At 43.7% G+C, this 13,720-nt stretch overlaps 1 protein-coding gene across 1 annotated transcript in view; it reads right to left on the bottom strand.

Annotated features, from left to right (window-relative positions):
* Positions 1–13,720, bottom strand: part of POLN (DNA polymerase nu) — a 205,173-nt gene that overhangs the window by 118,969 nt on the left and 72,484 nt on the right. The window contains exon 8 of the mRNA XM_065405742.1: positions 8,407–8,475. Within this exon, the coding sequence (XP_065261814.1) occupies positions 8,407–8,475 (69 nt within the window). The remainder of the gene's footprint in view (positions 1–8,406; positions 8,476–13,720) is intronic.

Genomic DNA, 13,720 nt, shown 5'->3' with positions numbered 1-13,720 from the left:
AGGACAAATGCAAAGTACTCCACTTAGGAAGGAACAATCAGTTGCACACATACAAAATGGGAAATGACTGCCTAGGATGGGAGTCATAGTGGATCACAAGCTAAATATGAGTCAACAGTGCAGCACTGTTGGGGAAAAAAAGGAAATATCATTTTGGGATGTATTAGCAGGAGAGTTGTAAGTAAGACACAAGAAGTAATTTTCCCACTCTACTCCACACTGATTAGGCCTCAACTGGAGTAGTGTGTCCAGTTCTAGGTGCCACATTTCAGGAAAGATGTGGACAAATTGGAGAAAGTCCAGAGAAGAGCTACACAATTATTAAAGGTCTAGAAAACAGTACCTTTGAGGGAAGATTGAAAAAACTGGGTTTGTTTAGTCTGGAGAAGAGAAGACTGAGAGGGGACATGATAATAGTTTTCAAGTACATAAAAGGTTGTTATAAGGAGGAGGAAGAAAAGACAGTTACCTTTTTGTAACTGTTGTTCTTCGAGATGTGTTGCTTCTGTCCATTCCATTGTAGGTGAGTATGTTTGTCACATGCACTGGTGCCAGGAGTTTTCCCCTCAGTGGTATCCATAGGGGACCAGCTCTGGCACCCTCTGGAGTGGTGCGTGTATGCACCAGTATAAGGGGTGCTGCTGGCTCCCCCTCTCTCAGTTCTGTCTTGCCAGAAACTCCGACAGTGGGGAAGGAGGGTGGGTCATGGAATGGACATGAGCAAAACATCTCAAAGAACAACGGTTACGAAAAGGTAACTGTCTTTTCTTCTTCGAGTGCTTGCTCATGTCCATTCCATTATAGGTGATTCCCAAGCAGTACCACTGGAAGTGGGTAGGAGTTCATGGATGTGTTGATTGCAACGCAGCTCTGCTGAAGCCAGCATAATCTCTGGCCTGCTGAGTGATGGCGTAATGCATCGTGAATGTGTGTACTCAAGACCACGTCATGGCCCTGCATATATCCTGGATAGAGACATGCACCAGGAAGGCAGCCGAAGACGCCTATGCCCTAGTCAAATGGGTCTTCACTATTAGTGGAGGCACAGCCTGAGCCAACTCGTAACATGTATGGATGCAGGTGGTGATCCAATTTGAAATTCTCTGAGAGGACACCGGAAGGCCCTTCATCCTGTCAGCTATCACGATAAAGAGCTGGGTCGATCTGTGGAAGGGTAGAATGCCAGGACATGCTTGACATCCAGAGTGTGCAGCCATCTCTCCTCTTTGGTCGAATGAGGCTTCAGACAGAGCACTGGGAGGAAGATATCCTGGTTGACATGGAAGTAAGACACTACCTTAAGCAGAAAAGCTGGACGGGGCCACAGCTGGACCTCGTCTTTGTAAAATACAGTGTACAGGGGCTTCGAAGTGAGGGCTTTAAACTCAGAGACACGCCTCGCCAAGGTAACCGCTACAAAGAATGCAACCTTCCACAACAGGTGGGAAAGGGAACAAGAAGCCATGGACTCAAAGGGCGGACCCGTGTGCCTGGAGAGGACAAGGTTGAGGTCCTATTGGGAAACCTGGTCCCAGATCAGCAGAAAGAGCGTTTCAAGGCCCTTCAGGAACCTGATCAACATCTCATGCGAGAATACCGCCTTACACTGGATGCGAGGATGGAAGGTCGATATGGCTACCAAGTGCACCTTGATCGAAGAGAAGGCGAGGCCCTGGTGCTTTATGTAGAACAGGTAATCCAGGATGGACTGCAGAGACGACTGGGTCAGGGAGATGTTGCGCTCCAACACCTAGCAGGAGAAACGCTTCCACTTTTCCAGATAAGTCACTCTAGTGGAGGGCTTTCTGCTTTCCAAGAGAACCTGCTGTACCTGATTAGAGCAGGCCTGTTCCTCTGGATTCAGCCACACAGCATCCAAGCTGTGAGGTGGAAAGAGGCAAGGTTTGGAGCCGACCGTGATCCCGCGAGAGTAGATCCGAGCAGCTGGGACGTGGCCACGGGGCTGCCACTGCCAGGTCCATGAGTGTGCTGAACCAATGCTGGCAAGGCCTGCCAGGGCGGTGTCAGCAGCGCACTCCACACTGAGGCCACGGTGCTAGGAGCATTGTCCGATCTGGTCGGGTCTGAGGCCGGTGCAATGGCCAACTCCATAAGTAGTGGAGATTAATGTCCCGCTCCTTTTTGATCTGCGGAAGAAGCTCTTGCAGATGCGACACTTGTTGCTAATGTGGGTTTCCCCTAAACACTTCAGACAGCTTCTATGGTGATCACTGACTGGCATGGGCTTCTTGCAGCAGTCACCGGGGTATGCCCGTCCCTAGGCTAAGTCCCATTTGGGACTAACAAACTATCACTAACTCTACACTAAGGGAACTATAAAACTATCAAAGTTTTTAACAACTATATACAAAAAGTTCACAACTAGGCACAGTTGAGAGGAGTAAGCTTGCCAAGGCAAGGAGACATTCCAGCACCATCACTGGTGGTAAGAAGGGACTGAGGGAGGGGGAGCCGATGGCGTCCCTTATACCGGTGCATACACGCGCCACTCCAGAGGGCGCCTGAGCTGGTCCCCTATGGATACCACTGAGGGAAAAACTTCTGGTACCAGTGCATGTGGCGAGCACACACACCTACAATGCAATGGACATGAACAAGCATTCGAAGAAGAAAAATTGTCAGTGGTCCTCCAGCCTCATTCCCACAATGCAGTGAACCCTTTTCTGCCTAACCTTTACCCACGTCTATAAAAGGTCCCTGTTGCCCTGCTGTCACCACTAGTATCAAGTTGTGCTGACCACTTGAGAACGATTTTTCACTGCACTCCTTTGATCAGTACAGGTGACCATGGATAATGTTCCGAGAGCAGCCACTTGATCTGCCAAGCACACAGCAGTCTTGATCCATGTGTGGTCAGAGAATACCATCCTCCACAACTTCTCCTGTACCAGGAAATGTTACAGAGGCTGGAGTAAGTGGGTATTCTCTGGACTCCAGCCCAATGCTAGGAACACATGAAGCACCTGAGGCTCCTGTACCAGAGAGCAAAAAGACTCCAACATTCATTCCGGATGGGATTGTCATACGTGCCTTTTCTATGATGAACTGGATAGGGTGCTCCCCAGGGCTCACAGTACAGAGCCTGAAGTGGGTCAACCCCCTCCTCAACCCTGCCAACCTCATCACCTGACAGGATGCTCATGAGGGCCAGGGCAAGGCAAGGAGGCAGCAAGGGACCGTGGAGGAATACCTGGAAGACCCAGATGAAGAGGAGCACGTCATTTTGCACCTCTACCCAGAGAAGCCAGTTGAGGAAGCCCCCCACTGAGCCTGAGGAGGATCCTGAGGCATGGCAGGAATGAGCACCCAAGACTGGTAAATTACAGTAGACCCCCACCTTCCTAGCCAATATCCTCTCTTGCTCTAATGCGACATACCTGATTTTCAGCCCAGCGCCTCACTCTGCATCACCCCAAAATGATCCACAAGCCAGAGGCAGCTATAAAGCAATGATTTTATTGAATTTGTATGAACCACTATTACATATTGGCAGAAGCTATAAAAAAGACTATTAAACTACCATTGTGTCCTTGTGTCTATACATTTCTCAGCCAGCACGCTGTCAGTGATAGTCCCGGAGCCCTGTGGACCAGGAAAAGGAAGGGGGCAGGTTTGGAAAGAGTCCAGTTGAGGATATGACAGTTGTAGAAATCTTATGGTTGTCCAAAGTTAAAGCTGTCTTTGGCTTCTTTGAAGATTACAAAAGAGTTTAAGTGATTTACCTGAGTTAACCCTGCCCCACCTCAGTCTGACTGTGCCCTTACAACTGGGACCCACGCGGCGCAAAGGTGCACATGTGTGTTAGGTACAGGAAGGGAAAGGTAATCCTTTGGTTGTCTGAGGAACATCACAGCAGTCCTCACTCTCTTTGAAGATTACTTTAAAAAAAAAAAAAAAAAAACCTGTTCCAATGATACAGAAACCAGGAGAAATGTGGGTGGGTGAGAGATTAACTCTGGAGGTAGCACTAACACAATGCCACGTCCTTTTGCAGTGGACAGGCGAGTGGCTTGCAGTGTTGATTGGAAGCTTCAAGGAACAAAATGAAGTTGTGGTGTGTGTGTCTTTCTTTCCCTGTGCCTTTCACCACTGTTCGCTGGACACCGGGGTTGGATATTCTGATGCTGCAGGGGTTGGGAATTGGGGGGTGTTTGCTTCTCTCCTTCCATGGAAGCTCCATCTGCAGGCTTAGAATATCATCAGTTTCCTGTCAAATTGCCTTCCCAATCCTGTAAGCACATTTCAGCAAATTTCTGGTTTAGCAGAAATACCAGCTGGTTCTTGAAGTTCAACAGCAGCACAAATGTGCTTGGTTCACCTTCATAGCTGACCAAACCCCTCCATGCAGCAATATGTAGAGGGGTGACAATTAGCAGAAACATTTCTCTGGCATAAATTGTTGGTTCTCCTCCAAGGACTGGAAAGCCATCTCTGATCACCAGCCTTTAAAGAAGAAATTGAAACTGGTAACATAACCCTTGGAAGGAACTGAACTCCACTCCAACTGACCCCTTGAGACACTGTAAACATATATTTTTAAAAAACATTCCTGGATGCATCTTACCATTATTTGCCTTGGCTCCTTCCTTGGAAGCTGCAAAAGTTGTTTGAGAACAAAGAATAGTCTAACAGTTGCAGTCTTGAAATGCAAAAAAGTACAGACATTGTGGCCTTCTATAACAAAGTTATGTTATGTGTGGGGATTTCTTAGCTTCTTTCAAAGTGAATAAAAAAAGAATTGGAAGGCTTTCAGCTGCTGAGAGGAAAACCATTCTGCTAGGAAGGCAGGAACACCACCACAGAGATGATAGAGGCAGATGGAGAAAGACTCTAGAGTACATGCTCATTGGCATGGACAGGAGGAACCAGGAGCCATTTGAGTTTCTCCTGGCATGGGAGGATCAGGTTCTTCAGCAGGAGGACACACAGAATCCATGCCACAGGGAAAGGGAGCATGCCCAAAGGAAACAGGAGATGGCTTAAAGGGAACAGGAGCTTGCCCGAAGAGAATGGAAGCATGCCGATGCAGTCACTAATACAACTGATGGCCAAACGAATTTGGGACCCACCTGCTGCTGTGGCCACTGCTACTCTCTGGGACTCCACCTCTGCTACTCCTCCTCCTCTTCTAGCTACTGCCCAGGGTGCTACTGAGGCAGAGGACCCAACACCCCCAAGTGACTGGGAGGGGCCTGTAGGACTCCCAACACAACACCCTCCACTACTACCTGAAACCCCTCATAAGGAAACCCCTTGAACATGCAGGAGGGGAACAATGAACAGTTATCTGAAGCAATCCCTGAAGCCCAGAAACTGGCCCCCAAACCCTGCACAGGAGACGTCCCTGGGTGTCCACTCCAGACAATTTTCGGCAGCTGTTCCGCCCCCCCCCCCTTGTTGGGAAGGGGAAGGAGAAAGGCAAGGAAATGGGTTCAGAGACAGTAGCATGCATGGTGCTCAGGAAGCCAGACCCTTTGTGATTTCATATGCAGTTCCTTTTAAAAAAAAGTTTCACTTTTACATTTCATGTGTTACTTTTAATAAATATTACAGTTTCCTTATGTGTGGATCATCCTTCCTGATGAATGGGAATTTTTTATTCAGGTTCAAGATAGGACCCCATGATTCATAGTACAGTTTTGATTTGTGTAATTCAGTGGTGCCATCAGACTGCAAAGAATTCTCTGTCTCTCCCACGCCCACTTCATCGCCGCCACCACAGGTCCATAAATATAAGAATTCCAAAGAATACACCAGAGGGATAGTGAAAGTTGTGCCCAGAACACACTAATAGTTTTAACAGAAGACACAAAACACAAAAAAGGTTAAGTAAACTTCTTTATTGCTTGGTTCATATATAGAACAAGGAGGAAACACAATTAAAGGGACAGTAAAGCCAACAGACACTGAACAGTGATTAAATGACCCTCTTCCCCCACTCTCAGGAAATCAAGGCCGGTTTTCAAACTTGGGTGTACTCATGCATAATAGCTGACAAGTGCTGTTATCACTTCAGTCAGTCAAATGTTAAAAGAATTTCTGAAGCCCCTCCCAAACCCTTAAAGAATTGTTTTGAAAGTCATTGAAACTGACTGAGTGCTCCCCTTAATATAGTCTTCAAAACAGATGTTAACATTAACACTAAAGCATTGCACAATGATGGCAACAGAACTGAGTCAACACACTCCACAGCACAAACTCAAGCCCCATAGTGTTTGTCAGAGGGTGGTGATGGACGGCAGGAGTGAGATCACTTGATCATTACCTGTTAGGTTCACTCCCTCTGGGGCACCTGGCATTGGCCATAGTCGGCAGACAGGATACTGGGCTGGATGGACCTTTGGTCTGACCCAGTACAGCCATTCTTATGTTCTTTAATGCTGTTGAGGTGCCCTGCCACAATTGGTTTAGATCCTTTTCAAAACAGCCCTCAATATAATTGAAGACTGCCATCAAGATACCCCCACCCCCAGTCTTCTTTTCTCAAGACTAAACGTACACTGTTTTTAAAATCTTTAATCATAGGTTAGGTTTTCTAAACTTTTTATCATTTTTGTAGCTATCCTCTGGACTCTCTCCAATTCGTCCTCATGTTTAAGTGTGGCATCTAAAATTGGACAATACTCCAGCTGAGGCTTAACCAGCACAACGTAGAGCAGAACAATCCCATGTCTTCCACATGACACTCATGTTAGTATACCCAGTATATTTGTCAGCTCCACACTGCTAATTCATATTCAATTTGTGATCCACTACAACCTCCAGATCCTTTTTAGCAGTACCACTGACTAGTCACTTATTTCCCATTTTGTATTCGGGCATTTGTTTTTTCCTTCCTAAGTGTAGTACTTTACACTTGTCTTTACTGAATTTCATCTTGTGAAATTAGGCCATGGAACTCATTGCCACAAGTCCTACAACTCCGAAAGATTTAAAGAAAGTTTTGACATTTATGTGGATAACTAGAATATTCAGTTATAATAATTAAGACTAACAAAGAATATTGGGAGGGATATAAAACCTCATACCTCTGGGTTTAAACCAATCTCTAACAACTATTAGAGGTTAGGTCAAAGTTTTCACAGGGCACAGATTATCCCACATCTGCGTACTACTAGTGTTTTTTGCATCTTACTCTTATGCATCTGGTGCTTGACACTGTCAGAGATAGGATACTGAACTAAATATAAAATGTGTCTATTCTAGTATGGCAATTCCTACATTCCTAAGTATAAGAGAGAGGGCTGCTGGAAGGCCATTTTCTGTGAGAGCTCCTTTCTTTTGCAATTTTTCTCCTTGGTCCAAAATAGTCTGTCTTGAAAATCAACAAATACATATACTGCAAGGGTCATCTTTTTAAGACACCTTTTGAGGAGAGAAAGCTTGCTTAAGGAGGTTACATTTAAGGTGTGTGTGATATTTCTTTTCATTTTATTTGGCTATATAGTTTATTTACTTATTTCCCTTTGGTTTATATTGACTGTGCATGTACTTAAATGTTAGTGGCACTGAAGGATGAAATAGGTGCCTCTTGTGGTCTTATAAATTAAACAAATAAAATCATCATCTTGAGAACACTTTTGGCATAATCTTCTGATGCCAACCACAGGCCATTACAGGGGCCTCAGGCATTGGTGCACCTCAGTCCCTCCTATTCTCTGCCTATGGCACACAGTAGTTTAGACTCCTGATAATTTGGTCTAATTTCAGTTGTTGGGCTTGGGGTGTGCTGGTGGCTGGATGGTGCTGATGGCCTGTGATATACAGGAGGTCAGACTATATGATCTGGTGAACCCTTCTGGCTTTAAATTCTATGGTTATGTCTACACAGCAGCTGGGAGCATCCCTCCCAGCATAGATGGAGAGACTCACTCTAGCCAGAGAGCTAAAAATAGCAGTGAGGATGTTATGGCACTAGCTGCAGCTTGGACTAGCCATCTGAGCTCAGACACAGGGTCAGGTGGGTTTGGGCTCAGATAGCTACCCTGAGTCACCACCCATGCCGCAACATCCTCGCTGCTATTTTAAGCGCGCTATCTCGAACAGAACTCATGCGAGTCTGTTTAACCAGGTGGAAGGCAACTGCAGTGTAGATACACACTATGATTTGGAAACAGCCTTCATTAGCTCTCACTACTTCAGTATCTGTGTGAACCCCATTTAGCACACATGACCCTAAATCATGGGAGCACCTCTGTTACAGAAAACAGCACCGCTGATGGATTCGGTGTCTAATAATATTTAATATATGAGGCCTTCTTGTCTTTTTCCATATATAGACTCTGACTTTACTTTTAATTGACGGTAAATCACAAATGTTTTTTTCATTCACCATATCACTATGTAGGTACAATATTTTGTTATATTTTGCTACAAAAAACTTACCTGTAATTCACCAGCCAGGTCCATCATTATACTGTAAAGTATCTTCAAGTTTAGAACCAAGTTCTGGTGCTGATTTTTAAAAAAAAAATCAAGAATACTCAATTACTAATATAAAACTGGTAAGATTATTACTTCAATATACTAAGCGACTAACCAACATGAAAGCATTTTTCCTTGTGCATCTACTAATGCTAACTCTTGCATATCTAGTAATAGTCTTAGACCACTGATAATCACATTTCAAGAGTTCCTGGGGAAGTAATGATCTGGAACATTTAGAACTTAATGTATTCCTTATTTTACATACTGTACCTGGGAACACAATCTGAGCATGAAGATTGAAGAGGTGTACTTACTTTTAAGAGATAATATTGTAACATTGTGCTTTTGATACTAGAGTTAAAGTTCTTGTAGTAAAGTGATCATGCCAGGGTTAACTGGGTTGTCCAGAATATTATGGGATGGAGCCATGCTCCTCCCCCATGCTTTACTTCCTGTTTTAGTCCATGGGACTGTTCTCCCCACTCTGTTGCGAAGCAGTTAGATATGCAGCAAGTCCCCAGCCTGCAGTCCTGCAAGTAGATTTATCTTTGTTGCACTGAGCAGACCCTTTAAAAAAGTTCTACCATCATGTCTACAAAATGAAAAGTTTCTTACCTGATCATTTCCATTCTGCTAGCAGTGTCTGCCACAATTCTGTGACTTTGGGCTGTTCCCCTCCTCTCTGAAAAAATGAAGGCAGTTCAGAGTTGCAGCATAGCTCATGCTGGCTATGCTCCCTTCTCCAGCTGCACACCAGAAGAGTCATTCCAAAGCTGTGTAGAAACTCTTACAATATGATAAGTAACAATAGTGCCAGTCAGTGAACTACAAATTGTAGACATAAAATAAATGTTGTCCTTTGGCTACTGGAATCATATCAGGGACGGCAGAATTGTGGGAGACGCTGCTAGCAGAAAGGAGATTATCAGGTAAGGCATTTCATTCTGTAGCCCAGCGTCTCAATTATACGATGCTTGGGAAGTAACGAGCAATGAATTATAGAAAGATAGGACAAAAAAACCCCAGACTGAAACAGAGAAAACTCTGTTTGAAAGTACATGGCAAGTTATTTTTGTATCACCACATGCAGTACCTTCATTCCAAAAGAGGCCTCTGCAGAGGACAGAAAATCCATCTTACAATGTTTGATAAAGCTGTTGACAGAAGACCAGGTTGGTGCCCTTCAGATTTCCTCAGTTGAGGAATACATACTTTCTGCCCATCATATTGCTAGAGATCTCAGAGGTCTTCAGAAATAGGTGAACTTGATGCCATGTATGTCTCCATTATGCATAACTTCATCCATCTGGCCAGTGATAGGTAGAATGCCAAAAGGCTTTAGCACTTTGGGTGAAAGGATACAAACAAGGAGCTTGATCTTCTCATCAATTCACTGCACTTGAGATAGCTCTTAAGTGCTCTACATACATCCAGAATATGCCACAGCTTTTCTGTAGGACACTGGGGGTTTGGACAGAATAATGGGAGGATCTCTTCCTGTGTGGTATGGAAAGAGAAATCTCACCTTTGGTAAGAAAGATTCTGGAGTCCTTGGAACCAACTTGTCATCATGGAACACAGTGTGTTCCTGTATGGATAGAGCTGCCAACTCAGACTTGTCATGCTAACATAATAGTGACCAAGAAGCATGTTTTGATATATAAAAAACAATGGCATAAAAGTTGTTAAGGGTTCAAACGGATGGGTGCTTAGGGCTTTTAGTGCCAGTGGTAAATCCCACTTAGGAAAGACTGACCTGACGGCAGGTTTAGACAGTCTGACAGCTCTGAGAAATCATGAGACTTGCAAATTTTCAGTTAAGGAGTCTGACACATGACTCACTATGGTGCTGGGCTGTAGCTCCTTGTCTATACTGTCCTGAAGAAAATCCAGAATAGCTGGAATTCCAGGGTCCTTGGGATTTCTGTTTGCTTGACTGCAGGAGTTTAACCATGACCATATGGAGGAGTAGGCCTTTAATGCTAAAGTCTGTCTGGAGGCCAGTAGAGTGTTGACCATCTTGGAGGATAATATGACTGCTTGTGCTTCCCCCTCAATAGCCATGCAATCATATGGATTTCAATTACAACTCAAAATACGAAGTGTACAGTTCTCACTTTATATTATAATTATTACAAATATGTGCACTGTAAAGAAGATAAAAGAAATTGTATTTTTCAATTTACCTCATACAAGTACTGTAGTGCAATCTCTATCATGCAAGTGCAACTTACAAATGTAGAATCTTTTTCACATAACTGCACTCAAAAATAAAGCAATGTAAAACTTTAGAACCTAGAAGTCCACTCAGTCCTACTTCCTGTTCAGCCAATCGCTAAAACAAACAAGTTTGTTTACATTTACGGGAGATAATGCTGCCCGCTTCTTATATACAATGTCACCTGAAAGTGAGAACAGGCGTTCACATGGCACTGTTGTAGCCAGCGTTGCAAGGTATTTATGTACCAGGTATGCTAAGCATTCATATGCCCGCCCCTTCCTGCTTCAGCCACCATTCCAGAGGACATGCTTCCATGCTGATGACGGGTTCTGCTCAACAACAATCCAAAGCAGTGCAGACTAATGCACGTTCATTTTAATCATCTGAGTCAGAGGCCACCAACAGAAGGTTTTTCTTTTTTGGTGGTTTGGGTTCTGTAGTTTCTGCATTGGCTAGCCTCCCCGAGTACAAATCCACCTGAACCGGTGGGTACATACTCAAGGAGGCTAGCCCTCGCAGCCACTCAACATTGCCCATGCTACTGTGTCTACACTACTATTTTTAGCACATTAGCTTGAGCAGAGCTAGTGTGAGTATGTCTACATGAGCTGGGAATCACACCCCTAGCTCCTAGTGTAGAGACAGCCTTAGTGTCTTTCATCTCTTCTACAGCATCACCCATTTTTTTAAGTAAACGGATCTTTCCTCCTTAAAATTAAGATCTTCATTCTGTGAACGAGCCTTCACAGACAGACAAAAAGGTTTTAACCATGAAAAGTAGTTTGGGGTAACTGTTGTCACCTCATCCCTTGCAGAAGTGTCCAATATTTTTAATTAGGTGATCTATACAGTTAATTTCCATTAAAACCAATGGCGCTGATCATCAGATTACGTTGTAGAGCTTTAAATTTTGAGAGGCTGTGTGGGTGGGCTTGGTTGAAGAGGAGACAATTACTTGCCATTCTGGCATGGAATTTATGAAAACTCTTCTCAGTTAATCTAGTTGGATGTAAAATATTTCCCCTCTGTTGACTGCTTGACTAGACTAAAGTTAAGATTAAATAAAATTAGGTAGGGTAGGATAAAATTAACAATCTATTATCACTTCCTACTCCTAACCACCAAAATAAGGGAGCTGTGGGAAATGCCACAAGATGTGCCGGTACTTATCTCATTTACCTTTTTTATTTTTTTTATTTCTTATTTCCTTCTCTTGCTTGGCTCTACTCTGTATTTCCTCTCTGTCTCTCAATATTTTTCACTAAAATTTTAACATTTTTCTTCTTTTTGTGGAAAGAGGAGAATCCCTTGCCCATTTTTCCTTCCCCCTTCCTGGGAGTATTTTCCATTTTCAATTACCTCTCCTCTTTTCACATTTTCATTTTCTTATGCTCCACTCTCTTTCTTAAATTATATTCTCATTCTGTACATCCCATTCCCATGCCCAGTGTTCTCTCCATATTATTTTCTTCCTTATTGTTAACTCACCATACTCCCCCAATTTCTTATTGCCCTTCTTCTTCCTGGATGTTCTCTCGTCTACTTGCTGCGTTCTTCTGTCTTCTACTAACCTGCCCACTTTTTCCTCCTATGACACACTACTTGATTATTTCATTCCTCCCTTTGCTTACACTATACCGCTTCATTCCCTGTGTGCGCGCCATGGGATAGAGAGTGAAATGCAGCAGTGATTCACGTGGAATGACATAGTACAGAAGCAGTCACAAGCAAGGGAGGGGATTGGCACAGAAGACAAAGAAGAGTAAGTAACATAGTAGCTAGAACGTGGAAACCCTCAGAAGGCAACAAGACAACTATACAATATATGGGAGGAAGTAGAGGAAAATTGCCATTCTGACTGAGCATGCATGCACCTTGCAGGGCAAGAATATACTTTTTTAAAATGAGTGCTTTAGGATACCTAATAAGAACTTCAAGACATATCTATTACTGCACATTCAATCTGAATGGTCCACTAATTTCAGTGAAGAATTTCTACAGCATCAGTCAATAAAATTCCTCAGATAAGCTAGATGTTTTGGAATTTTTTAAAGCATTCTTACAGGGTATACAAGAGACAAGACTGTTTTAGTGATATCAGAAGTAGACTGGACACAGATTGAGATCTGAATAGTTCTCCCTAACTCTCTAAACTCCCAGAATAATTAACACATCCTGTGAAGCCTAATGTCTCCAAACTGGGTCTCAAATTTTTGATGAGATTACACTGTTGTGGCCCAAAATATGAACCCCAAACCCTTGGCTACATAATATTGTTCATGAAACAGTTTTACCAGCAGAATCATGATTTCTGTGGAACATTTCTATTGCAGCAGGGCTAACAATTAAGAATTCTATTCTTTTAAAAAAGCTTCATTAAACAAACAAAACATTTCTATTTTTCTTCTTTCATATTGCTGGTGTAGAGCAGCAACTACAATTTCACCTGAAGTTGATCGAGCCAAAATGGCTACATCAGGAGTAGCAGAATTTATTGCAGTAATGCCTCCTTCATATTTATAAATTGGGTAGTAGGTAGTGATATGTTCTATGGTCTGTCATGGGGAACCACACTCGCACACCGGGGAATCCTTGATTTTCCAGTTGTGCATTATATATCTGCATCTACCATGGCTGGTTCAAATTTGGTTCAGAGTTGACCAAGATGACCATGGAAGGTCAAACCCAGGAACCTTCTGTGTGGGATCTGGCACACGGTGCTTATTTTTTAAGTCTTGTTTAGCCCGATCTGCTTTCCACGCCTCCTGATCATAGCCTGATTGCATGAGGCTAAACAAATGTTCCCAGAAAGGCTTGCGGGACTTAACACGTTGCGGGGGGGGGGGGGGCTGTTGTCAAGGTCTTGGTGAATAAGAAGACATCTGTTTCCCGGATTCGCTGAGCTTTGCGGAATGTTGCGGCAGTTCAGCATATCGGCAGGGGAGCGATGTTAGACAGGACAAGTAGCCATGGTGTTGGAGTCGACTTAAGGGTTCCCGTGATGCAACGCATCACTCTATTTAGCTGCGTATCCACGAGTCATGTGTGGCT

Source organism: Emys orbicularis, chromosome 5, assembly GCF_028017835.1.
Source record: "Emys orbicularis isolate rEmyOrb1 chromosome 5, rEmyOrb1.hap1, whole genome shotgun sequence".
Taxonomy (NCBI): domain Eukaryota; kingdom Metazoa; phylum Chordata; order Testudines; family Emydidae; genus Emys; species Emys orbicularis.
Note: the sequence above shows the minus strand (reverse complement) of the source record. Positions and strands in the feature narration are given on the sequence as shown.